The sequence below is a fragment of the Crocuta crocuta genome, unplaced genomic scaffold, assembly GCF_008692635.1.
Source record: "Crocuta crocuta isolate KB4526 unplaced genomic scaffold, BGI_CrCroc_1.0 scaffold87, whole genome shotgun sequence".
Taxonomy (NCBI): domain Eukaryota; kingdom Metazoa; phylum Chordata; class Mammalia; order Carnivora; family Hyaenidae; genus Crocuta; species Crocuta crocuta.
Window position 1 is genome coordinate 3153016 of NW_027532166.1, and position 13228 is coordinate 3166243.

The 13228-nt window shown below is 43.5% G+C and overlaps 1 protein-coding gene across 1 annotated transcript in view; it reads left to right on the plus strand.

Annotated features, from left to right (window-relative positions):
- ERC2 (ELKS/RAB6-interacting/CAST family member 2) overlaps nt 1–10905 on the plus strand; it is an 885144-nt gene extending 874239 nt beyond the window's left edge. The window contains exon 16 of the mRNA XM_077776719.1: nt 7952–10905. Within this exon, the coding sequence (XP_077632845.1) occupies nt 7952–8194 (243 nt within the window). The 3' untranslated portion in view covers nt 8195–10905. The remainder of the gene's footprint in view (nt 1–7951) is intronic.
- Nucleotides 10906–13228: the final 2323 nt, after the last annotated feature.

The window sequence follows — 13228 nt, forward strand, 5'->3', positions numbered from 1 at the left end:
AGGATATTTGCTCATAGGATTCCATTGTCTCCGTGATGAAAGCCGGTGGTTTTTCCCTCCAGGTAACCTAATAACCTCAGACAACTGTCAGGCGCGGAGGTAGTGGCCCTCCCTGCGTGGGGTTCTCCAGGGTGACTCGGGCATTTTCCCTCTCTCCGGGGCACGGCGTTCTGTTTGTTGAAACAGTCCCTGTCTCCAGTGTCACTCTCAGCGCCCCCAAAGATCCCCAAAGCATTATTTTAACCTATACGTTTCACTGATTTGAGATGTTAGAAATTGTATGCCAAACTTTTGGTTATTTTAACTAGTTCAGAAAAGAAAGACTAACATCGGTTTTGACAACAAACAAAACCAGTTTTTGTTCTATCACTTATGTTTAAAAGATTCCAATTTCAAACTAAACACAATGTGTGGTTATTCTGTCAGCGATTTATATAGCCACCAGGGCGCCACAGTTACACACTGCATACATCATTGTATTTTTAAAATGTACTTAATGAACATTTTTTTTCTTTTCTAGTAACTACTTCATTGCCTTAAATGAATGCATTCCAATAGAATTTGTAACAAATGACCACTTTGTGTTTGCATTAATGCCAAACACGTTTAACAAATTTTTAACAAGGAGCCCTGGCAAAATGCCAAACTCCTAGAGGGACACTGAAAGAATGCTATAAATTTAAACTAGATTTTACCTTTTCACTTAGCTCAGCAAGTGTCTTAGGTGTCTTGCTATCTCAGGATTGTGGCATTTCTACTTTATGTCAGATAGGTTGTACATTTTCATTAGTTTTATTACCTAGGTTGTACCTATTTCCACAGGACTTTTAAATCTGTGCAGCCGTGTCTGAAATAATGTGATGGCAGCTTAGAATAGATGTTTATTTCTGCAAAATTGTTCATGCCTTATATAGTTTCGTTGATGCGGGTATGCAGTAAGTACTTTAACAAAAATATAATGATATTTAAAACACCACAGGCAACCATTAAATACAAAACAATAGATTAGGCCAGTGATTCTCAAGGGGGAGGGGAAGGATTTGTTCCCTAGATGACAATTGACTATATTGGGAGACATTTTTGATTGTCATGAGCGGAAGAGTGGGTGATGCTACTGGCATCTAGTGGGTAGAAGCCAGGGCTGTTGCTAAGCATCCTATAACAGGAAGCATCCCCACGGCAAAGAATGACCCGGCTCCAAGTGTCCTCGACATCAAATCAAGAGATCCTGGAGTTGGGTGGCAAGGGCCTTTGGGTTCTGGGCAGTCTCTCAGGCTAAATAAAGTATTATTTCAAGAAAACTTACAACTAAAGCACATTTCTATGCAACCAATGTTTTAAAACTTACACAGAGTACCTGACGCAGATGTTGAGCGATAGATTTCTGACTTTTACTCCCGCTGTCGTCTGCCCTTGAGAAAAGCTGGCCTACAGCAGCCTGGCCTAACGTGTCAACTGAGGCAGTGCCGGGGACGGCTGGTGGCCTGAGTATGAGAATGTGCAAGCCAGTGACCCACACCAGGTGCTCCTTGCTGTAGGCCACTGCCGGGAAGTGGGAATGGTCTCCAAGACAGGGCTGGGGGCAGGCAGGGCCCTGCATGTGCACAAGACGATAGCTTTAGGTGTTTCATGGACACTTTTATTTTAATAGCTGTGCAATTATTATAATGTGTATTAGACAAAGACTGCCTCCATTATGGCATTCAAATAAATCTTTTTTTTTTTTCTTGGAGCACAGTCCCTAATTTTTAGAGTTATGCAAACAAGCACTTACTTACATAAAAATAAGTCTTTCTTTAAAAGAAAATTTAAGTAAAAGAGTTTTAAAGAAAAAGTTTAATTAAATGTGACAGGTGTTTACGAAGAGATTACAAAAATTGGGAGGGTGGAACACAAAGAATCAAGATTTAGAAAATTCTGGCGTCGTAGTAAAGAGAACGGGCTCTAGAAGCGAGAAGATGTGGGTTCAGATCAGACCCCAGGAAGGTGGGAATTTCACCTAAAGCACTGAGACCCTGGAAGCCTCAGTTTCCTTATCTGTGTCAGGCGCGGATCAACCCAGTTGGTACCATGGCACTCCCCACCTTGTTTGAGATCATTTCTCCAACAGCATAGAGCGTGATGACCAACAGCATGCACCGAACATTAGCTATGCATAACTGACTACAGTCATAACTAGAGAAATATGTCCTAAGAAGACACAGCAGTGTTTGCTGCCATCCATCTGATTTTCTTGATTTAAAAACACTGTGGGTGAGTTGCACCCAGTGCACAGAAACTGAAGTTGAAATCCAAACCCTGGGTTCTCTAGTTGCCCTGGCCAGAAAGCTCCGCCTTCCCTAACAGCAGTTTGCAATTCGGAGCTGCCTGCCGGCTCCCTGGGCCCACCCCACCCCCATCCGCAGCCTTTGGGCTCTCAAGTGTTACATTTTATTGCCCTGTGGAACTGTAGGAGGCCACTTGCAAGGTAAAATGTTGCTCTCCACTCATATTTTTGAATTATGGCTTCAAGGTGGTTGCTCCTATCAAGAAAATTAAATGATTTAACATAATTTGTTGCTACTTTGATCACAACAATAATAAATAAATCTTCATGAGGAAAACGGGAAACCCATTCCACCCAGTTTTAAAAGATGTTAAGTAATAACACAGATGTAGTTATAGATTTCTCTCTCTCTCTCTCTTTTTTTTTTTTTTTGAGCAGAAAAGAGTCTNGCAGAAACGACTCTATTGGGTTTTCCTGTGAGCAGAATCACTTCGTGGAGCTATGCTGCAGGATCCCTGCACCCCTCCAGGGCGAGCAGCTCTTCTCTTGGCAGTTGTTAATTAGCCTATGAGGGCCTTGCTGTTATGTGGGCACCATGTGCAATGTCAGGGGCATCCAAAGCCGAGTGAATGGGTGTCTGTTTTTGTACCTGGGGGCGCAGCACACATTTGGAAAGCACATGGAGTGTAATGGACATTAACCCAGATGTCAAAAATAGCCTGCATTTTACTACTGTTATTAAACAGTTTCCCCTTTAACCCCTCCGTGTTTACCAAAGACTCCTTTCTCCCAGCCAGTTTCTGCAAATCACTACCGAAAGGGCAGGAGAAGAAAGTCATAAGCGGGCAGGTGTCTTTATTCCAAAGAAAAACAGTCTGAAGGAATAGTTGTGAGACACCACACGTTTATAGCCTGCTCTCCTGAGGGCGCTTGTCCTGAGGCGGAATCTGACTGCAGTGCTCAGCCTGCACGCCCCACCCCCACAGCAACCCCCCACCCCTGCACGCCAACCGCAGGGGTGGTTCCTTCCCCCAGAACCCGGCCAAGACTTTTCACAATGGGAACAGCCTTCTATTGTGATGCCAGTTACACATTCTTTGGTTTTAAAAATCCAAGAACAGCAAAAATTCTAAAGAAGAAAATTTTCAAACACCACCCAGAAATAATTATTAAGGATATTCTGGTATATGCATTTGCAAGTGTTTATGTTTATGCGTGCGTTGCAGCAAGAATGTGGTTGAATTGCACATACAGAATCGTGGTCTGCTTTTTTCACTGGAAATTTGTAGACATCTCTCCATAGTAAAACATTTATGTTCTAATTGTTATATAGTCAAATCTTAAGCATGCCTGGCACAGACCCCTGTTCATTTCCTTTGAGGCACAAATTTTTTAAAATTCTAATTCTTTTATTTGTGTATCTATTTGTTATCTGTCTTACTTCTAAAAATACAGGTTTCATGAGGGTGCAGATTTTGTCTGTCCTGTTTAGTGTTTGTTTTTTGTTTTGTTGTGTTTTTGAGAGAGAGAGAGAGAGAGAGACAAAGCTCTAGCAGGGGAGAGGCAGAGAGAGGGAGACACAGAATCTCAAGCAGGCTCCAGGCTCTGAGCTGTCAGCACAGATTCTGACGTGAGGCTTGAACTCACGAACTGCCAGATCATAACCTGAGGTGAAGTCAGACGCTTAACCCACTGAGTCAGTTAAGAGCCTGATGTGGGGCTTGAATTCACCAACCTGAGGTGAAGTCAGATGCTTAACTGAGCCGCCCAGGTGCCCCTGGCCTTTTTATCATTGTACCCCTGGCACCAAGCACATTGTACCCCTGGCACAGAGGAGCTGTGTTAGTTTGCTATCACTGCATAACAAATTAACACAAACTTAGGGACTAAAACAGCACTCATTTATTAATTCACAGTTTCTAAGGTCAGAAGCCAAGTCACACACCACTGGGTCCTTCTCGTAGGGTCTCATAAAGCCAAAGTAAAGGTATTGACCAGGCTGGACTTTAACCTGGAGCTCTGGTGAAGCACCCACCTCCGGGCTCATTCAAGCTGTTAACAGAGTTCATGTCATTGTGGTTGTAGGACTAAGCGCCCAGCTCTCTTGCTGCCTGTCAGCTAGGGGCGCACGTGGGCTGTGCAGGACCCTCTCGGGCCCCTGCCCCATGGTTCCCTCCATCTCAGCACTGCAAATCCCTCTCCTGTTTCAGATTTCCCTTTCTCTCCCCCTACGAACAAGAGAAAAGTCTGTGCTATTTAAAGTTCCTATGATTAAATCATGTCTGCTCAGATCAACCCTCTTGATTAACTTAAAGTCAGCGGATTGGTGACCTTCATTACATCTGTCAGGTAGTGTAATCGTGGTGTGAGATGTTCACAGTCTCCGTCTCCGGGATCAGGGCTGGAAATCTTGCTTGGGGGTGGGGAGATTCTGCCTACTCTGGATGCTCCCTAATACCTGTGGCGTGAAGGAGTGAATCAGTTTGTTCCATGAACTGTACAAGGCTCAGAGGGTGCTAGGTGAGCAAGAGTGGCCTGGCCCCTGTCCTCGTACAGCTTATAGATCAGACCAGTATTATTCAGATAGAAACATAATGCCAGCCAGTTATTTTCAGTTTTCTCATAGCCACATTAAAAATAAGAAGAAATCAAATTAATTGTAATTGAAATCGAAATTAATTGTAATACTATATACTTGATCCAGTATGAAGAAAATATTACACAAATATATATTTGTATAAATACAAAATCCGTATTTAAAAAACTAAATTCATACTAACCAGGAGTGCATGGTATGTTAACTAACGGGAATTTAAAGAGGAGGTGACATCTAAACTGATACCAAAGAGTAAGTAGGCATTAGTCAGGCCCAGGGTTGATGTCAACGCGCGTCGGACGGAAAGACAAGTGTGTGAGACGAGGAGGAAAGAAAGCTTCGTATGGCAGAAGCAAATCCAACACAGGCGGCCCGTGCAGTGTGGGGCTGCAGAGAAACAGGCCGGCATGGCCAGAGGCTCTTCTCCATCCTGCAGGCAAGGGGGTTGTAAATGCAGGTTGTACACAGGAAACGCAAGATGGAGTAGATGTCGTTATTGAAACAGCGCTGTGGGGGGCACATGAGAACACTGAGTTGGGTGCTTCAGGAGAAGAGGTGTGGGGACAGAGTGGGTCTGCTGTGACCATCCAGGTGAGGCAGGACTGTCCAGAGATGATCCCACTGTGGGTGGCTGCCTGGGTTGCCTCAATGCTGAAAGCTAGGATTTCTTTTTCGTTTTTTTAAAGCATAGGCTTATTTGCCCCCCAACAAGGGATTATCTGCATTTCCAACTGCTGGCGATGTCATCTGAGTCTTTCTCTCGAAGCCATTTAGGTGCCCCCACCCCCACCCCCCGTGAATGGATTGTCTGGCTGAAGGAGCAGCAACCCTTTCTGAGAGTTCCCTCTTCCACAGCGCACACCGCATGCAGCACACGCATCTCATACAGTACCGTTGTGAGGCACTGTATTCTGCCTAGTGACCTGTTACCCAGCTGGAAATCCTTCTCTCAACTGAATAAATGATTGTTCTTTGCTACTTTATCTTGGAAAAACATCAAGGACATCAGGCATTCGCTGTAATTATTTTTCACTCGTTTCCCCATCTGTAAAATATGACCGGTGCATTTTAGTACTACTTTGGGTTTCTCTTTACCTTTTAATCAGGTGGCCTTTTAATATATTGGTCAGCCCTTTAAAAGGATGATTAAGAAATGCTTAATGCACAAAAGAATTAGAGCAATGCACAGCTCACAGAGCAGAAAGCGTGCTCTGACTTACAATTTTCATACAAAGTTTGCAGAGATTTTATGTGCCAGAATGAGTAATATGATCTCCTCTAGGAACTCCCTAGCTTTCTGGCTCTGCAAAAGTCATTTTTTTGCCCCGATTCAAGTTTCTTAACCAGAAGGGTTACACCAAACTCCTCAGAGTATGAATTAGCAGAGTTCATCCAAGCCACATATTTCATTTGCACTGTTTAACGATGGCTGGAAATAACTGCCTACCTGTACAGACACTGGGATCTTTGGCATGCTCATTAGTCAGTGTGGCTTGAGAAATTCTGTGCATCAACCACCAAATCAGACAGCTCAGGCTGTATGTAAAAAGTGGCTCACACATGTGTGAGTGTGTGTGTGTGTGTGTGTGTGTGTGTGTGTGTGTATGTGCGTTTGATCTTTCCCCTCCCTGCCATATTCCCCAGATAGCTGCACTATTACCATGTGCCCGGAAACTCCCAAAGCATTCAGAGGCCATATGTGAATGATAATGAGCATCAGCGGGGAAGAAAGTCAGCATTTGAAGGGTCATATGGGCTGGTCCTCTCTTCCCACCCATTTTACTGATTCTTCCCAGGCTACAGTTCTATTCCACACCAGGACCTCTTACTGGGGCAGTGAGGACATTTAGGGTGCTCCTGCATATCCCCAGGTCATGAAGTATGCAGACGGATGACTGTTACATTTATGTGTAGGGTCGAGTACACACACACACACACACACACACACACACACGCCATCGCAGGCTGGGATGAAGGCCAGCTTTGTTTTGTTCTCTCTCTAACGAGATATCAATGTCCTTTTTTAAGTATGTTTTTGTTGTGGTAAAATATACATTAAAAGGTACCATTTTAACCAACATAAACGTATAATTTAAGTTTAATTCCATGGCATATAGTGCATACACAGGGTTATACAACCACTACTATCCATTTCTAGAACTTTCTCACTATCCCAAACGATTGCTTAACTGTACCTCCTAAGCTGTAACTCCTCCCCCCTCTCCCTCCAGCCCCTGGCAAGCCTCTAATCTATTTTATGTGTCTATAAATTTGTCTACTCTGGATAGCTCATGTAAGCAGAATCATGCAGTATTTGTCCTTTGGTGTCTGGCCTATTCACTTATTTCACTGCCATGGTATCTTCGAATGTCATTCATATTGTAGCATGAATCAGAACTTCATTTCTTTCTAGGGCTGAGTACTATTCCACTGTATGTATGCACCACGTGTGTTTATCCATCCATGTGCTGGTAGACCCTTAGGATTTGTTTCTACCTGTTTGTTGTGAACAATGTTGCGGTGAACATTTGTGGCCAAGTATCTGTTTGAGTCCCTGTTTTCCATTCTTCTGCATTCATACCTAGGAATGGGCTTGCCAGGGCCAGTATGTGTTTGAATCGTTGCTCTCAGATGGTTTATAAGCAAATGTTAGGTTTTCTGGTGTCTTACCATCTTCAACTCTCTTATCCCTATAAAGCCAAGCTAAAACTAACTTAAGAACCATACTCATTGTAGAAAAGTGGAGAGAGAAAAAAATGAACACATGTCTGATCACATAGAAATCATCACTGGAACATTTTTGTATCTTTCCTTTCAATTTCAGTTTCTTTTTGCCCGATCAAGAGACATCTATACCTGGATGTGACATATTTTGAAAGAGGCCTTCCCTCGGATGATATAACTTCATGTTCAGTTTGTCCTGCCTCTGTGCTTCCTCCCCATTGCCCTCTTCCCCATCCCAGCCAACCACAACCAAAGAGAATAGTGGAGGGTCAGTGCGGGGGTGAGTATGGGAACTCCGGCCAGGATTCTCTCCTGGACCAATGGCAATTGCTTCCCCTGCTAAGTCGTGTGCTTTCTCGTCGCAGCTATCAGAAGAGCAGACTAAAGGGGAAACGCAGCTCTGCAGCAACATTCTGATCACCTACTGCAGCGTGGCTCACGTCGCTGGCCGTCACCACCTGGAATGCTCATCAGGACCGGAAGAGAAGCTTTCATTTCCATTATGGTGCACAGTTCTGTTCGACTTGATATTTCCTTCATTATCTCATGTCATTTCTCATGGATTTAGATATGTTGGACAGGAAGAAGGAGGAAGAGGAGAAAAATGACAGATCCTCCTTTTTTGTCAGGATTTGGGCATTTAAAATGTGATCGTCTCTTCTGAATGTCATTATTTGATCAATTTTATTTATGTTACTTAAACATCGTTGGATAAATTTGAACTCCATGGGATTTTAACCGTGGAGTCAGCTTCTGTTGGACAACTAGCTTCATCTCCAGGTTTTCTGCCGGTTCAGCCTAAGTGGTCATGTCCTAATGCATTCGATTATCAAAAAGTGTAAATTCTGTGTGTGAGTGGTGTTGGCAGTGTTTGTATACCAAGATGCATGGAGTGTTTGACAAAGAAACCAAAACACCAGAAATGGCGAGCCTTTACCCTCCTCTATTTCTTTAATCTGCTGTTTGAAGAACCACGTTTTGATGGTGTAACCAGTAGTTACCTCTGGGCCAGGTTGGAAATGAAATCAATTTTTTAAACCACTAATACTTGCCAAGAAATCGCCTTATGAGAACATGGTGTGTGTCTCTGACAATGCATGGCGCATCCAGATTGATCACTCATGATTTTATCTACCCTGTCTTTGTACTGGAGAGTGGCAAAAGCCTGAGGCACCTACATATTTCTATTCCGCGTGTTCCACACATCTCATGGCTGGGCTGAGCCCGAGCCTCCGACTCTTCCCATTCCCGTACACGCAGGTCTCCATGAAGAAGCTGGGACTCATTCACATTTCAAGATCCAAGTGCTGTGCAAACAGCATAAGCTTGAAGGGTCATTTCTCATTTTTTAAAAAATGTCTCCAACATGGATTCCAAAGCATTTTCAGCATCAAACACGAAAACATTGATGAATGAGGAATAATCACAAAAGCTGTGTATCTGTATATAGCTCTACACAACATGTCTGTGGGTACAGCGTCATTATTTAAAGCACATGCCAGGGAAAGAGACCAAATTTTAAGGTCTTTTACATACAGTGACATGGTACTAAGGAGAACTTAACTCCTACTGCTTCCTCTGAAGATTAAAAAATAACTAAAGTTGTTATAACTTCATAAAACTCATGACCAGTCTGGCAAATATGTGCAACTCTCATTATCGATCCACTTTCTCGTCAATGGAAGAAACCCTTCCACACGTATGCAAGTGGGCAGTGAAAATCTGCATTCTTAAAAGGATAAACAGTGAAGTTAAGCATGAGTGGCCTTAATAAATACAGTTGTCTTTCTTTGCTGCTGTGGAAAGGATTCTACACAGGTGTTCCTGAAGTCTTGCATTGCATTTAGTCGTTATTATTACTTTTCAAAGTGTTGGTGCAATTAACTCTGGACCTCTCCCGTGAGCCATTGAGGTATTTAAAAGGCAGACACCTTATTTGTCGAGGAAGATGAATCTGTGTCTGACTTGCACTGTTCATCCTTGGTGCATTAGGAGTAATATATTCAAGCAGGTTTCTCGCTTCTGGCTTTGTTCTTGTCGTCAGTAAGTATAGCGAACTATGTAAAGCTTTCGTGTTGCATAAACAATCCAAATACATTCACGTTTAAAAAGTTTGTCGTTTAACTATCAAAGGGATTTAGGTTTCCATTGGAGAAACGAGCAGAGTTCTTTGCAAGCACATACAGCACATTTTGACCTCAGGTCGCACTGCAAACCCAGGCCACAAACGCGTCCCCATGAACAATTTGGGTGTCCTGGGGTAGGCGGCCCCCATGCCCCCTACAGCCAGAGCCTGACCTGAACTCTGCAGCTGAATACTTGAAGTAGCACGAAATCCACGAGGGGAATTAGGGTCCTCAAAGCAGAAAAAGCAACCAACCTTGTATACTTAGCTCTTTCTAAGTATGTGCCAATTTTGTCACAGCTCTTGTTTGGGGGATCAATTTTTTGCCCCACTTTTGTTGGTTTAAAGTATTATCAATCTTAGCCATTGGGGGCATCTTCTTTAGTCCCTTAAAAATTAAATTCTGTCTAACATAGCATCTTTTCCCATCTCATGTACTATTCTCTGATGTTGGCGGGGGGGGGGGGGTTACCAAAAAATTCCCTTTACACATCTTAAATAATAGTCTCTGGGTTTACAGCAAACACTGTGATGTCGGGAAGATCTTTCCTTTGCGCAAACGTTAGCAGGTACCCCTCCAATCGTAACGAAGTTGGGAAAAAAAAAAGGTGAGGCTGACATTTAGGAGAAGTTGGTCTTCTCGCTTTGTGTGAAAGCAGGCTTGTACTTTATACCCCATTTGATTTTGATGCACAGTCTCAATTTTGTATTTACTGATTTTTGTGTATCCAGTATGCACGTTAAAAGCGTGTCAGCTTTCATTTGAAAGTGGGTTTCAATTTACTTTTTAAACAGTGTTTCTGATGAGACCTCCAATGTGTTGTCATAAGCTCTACCTGAGATGTTTTCGTGTAGAGTGACGTTTGAATGCTGCCAGGGGTCAATGTATCTAATTCCCAGAGACCCTTGTTTGATAGTGCTTCTTGTAATTTTTCTTCAAGTGAGTGGCATGTGGGTTGTGAATATTGACCATGTGATTATGGACTTTGCTATGAAAACAATAAATAAAACTAAGGAACCCTCAGAAACTACCAGTGGGCATGTATTAGCCAGTCATTGTAACTTCGTGTCTAGTAGAAGTACAACAACGTACAAGGTATGTACAGTTCATAAATTTGTTATCATGTGTATGAGAAGTACTTTGTGCTGATCGCCTTATTTATATTCATCAAATAAACTTTGTTTCTTTCTGAAGTGGGTTCACTCCATCTCTAATAAATGTCCCAATTGTGATGGTTTCTAATCTTTTTCGGGTCATGGATCTTCATTTGAGGAACCTAAGGACTTGAAGAAAAAGGAAAGACAAAGGGAAGGTGTATATACTTCCTTAACTGGAATGGTCAAGGCATAAATCTCCCTTTACACATAGCTGGGTCCACAGGTTCGTATTAAGGAATTAAGTCACTGGTGGGATCTCCCTTCTTTCTTCCTTCCCGCTTTGTCTTTCTCTTTCTCTCAATCCCCCCTGCTTCTCTCTCTCTTCTATCCCTCCCCTCTTTTAAAAATAATTGTTTAATGTTGATTTATTTTTGAGAGAGAGAAAGAGAGCACGCACGAGCAGGGAGGGGCAGAGAGAGAGAGGGAGACACAGAATCTGAAGCAGGTTCCAGGCTTTGAGCTGTCAGCACAGAGCCCGACATGGGGCTCAAACTCATGAGCTGTGAGATCATGACCTGAGAGCAAGTCAGATGCTTAACCAACTGAGCCACCCAGGTGTCTCTCCCTCCCTCTTTTCCCCCTTTCCACATTTTCTCTCTTCCCTCTCTTTCTCTCTCTTCCTCACTTTCTCTTTTCTCCCTTGTTTCCTCTGTCATTTCTATCGGATTGACATCAGTCACTGCTGGGCTGTTTCCACTCGGTGGTAAAGATGATTCCCAACAGCTTTGAGACTGCTGGAATTTAAGGGGAGGGACCCTCTCGCTCCAAGCATGCATATCAGCCCCCTAAAGGGACTCACTGGTCCTTTTTGGGTTATGCATCCAATTACCTTATTCAAGGGTGAGGCCATGTGATTGACAGCCTCACTGATGTGGGAGGGGCAGATTCCAAAGGGAAAAAATTGGCTTTATTCTAGAAGAGAGGGACAAGAAAGCTGGGCAGGCAGGAATAATAGCTAGCCCTGGACACACTTGGTTACACACACAAAATCATCCAGAAAAACACACAAAATCATCCATGCAAGGGCTCAGCAGCCTTCATAGCCCAACTGTGCGTCATGGTGGGGGACCAGCTCCTGGTTTCTTTAAAGGTTTCAATTGTATTTCAAGAAATGAACTACCAAATCTTCCCATTATTGCAATCAAAGATAATTGATTATCAAAGCTAGAAGGTATCTTAGATGCCATGTGTCCAATATTCTTATTTTACACATGGGGAAACTGAGGCCAGTTAGAAGTGACTGACTCAAGCATGTATGGTAAGTTCACTGTAAGGCCAAGATTGTTCCCAGAGCTCCTGAAACAGAAATATTTATCCCTGAAGACTCTCTGGGGAGGAGAGGATGGGATAAAATCTCCCCCTAGATGGCCCTTGATGACACTGGGGACATATCATTTGCTTTATGGACTCATAGCCACTGTGTGTGAAGTTCTCTCACAATCCGGCACATTTGGGGGCAACCTGCAGTTGTTCATCCTTTTCATTACATTGCCTTTTTGTAGAAAAAGAACTTCTGTTGGACAAGAATTTCTTACCTCATAGAACTTCCTGAGGCAGCCGGCTCACGTTCAAGCCTTATTATGTAAACCCAGCTGGCCAGATGGAGCCCTGCTTCTTTTACTCACAAACCACTCCTTTTGGTGAGAAAGGTATCAGCCCACACACCGCCGGACTCTCCACAAGTTTATCCGTACGTTAGTCCCGCTGAAGAGCAGGGACTGAATTTTGGTATACCCAGGGTCTTGACCTTAGGAATCTACCTTGACCACTGCTAGTATCTGTGAACTCTTACAAAAAATTGGAGAGCTGTTCTAATTCTTAGAAGTACTAATCAACAATGATAATTATACTAATCAATGAATGCAGATAAAAATAATTGGACATTGTTGAGTATTTTCTAGGAACCGAGCCATGGTGCTAGAGCCAACATGTATGAACTTGTTTGTTCCTGATGACGGTCTCGTGAGGTAGGTACTGTCATGATCCACCCTTCATAGTGGGGGAAACTCTAGGCCAGCAGAGAGGACATTTATAGAGCACGCATCTGGTGCTGGCGCTGTGCTACATGCTGTGCCTACGTAAACTTATCCTCACAATAATCTCATGAGGCAGGAATTATCATTATCCTCAGACAAGGAAGGGGAGGCCCAGGGAGATTACATACCTCACCCAGGGTCCCCCAGATTGTATGTGGTGGAGCCAGGCTTTGAACTCAGTACTCATCAAGCCCCTCTGCTTCACCGATGCCTCAGGCCCCAGGGACATAGAGGCCGGGATGGGGACCCCATCTCTTCCTACCTGGCAGTGCATCTGCGTTGCAAGTTTGGGCTCCAACACGACTATTCGGCTCACAGAGACC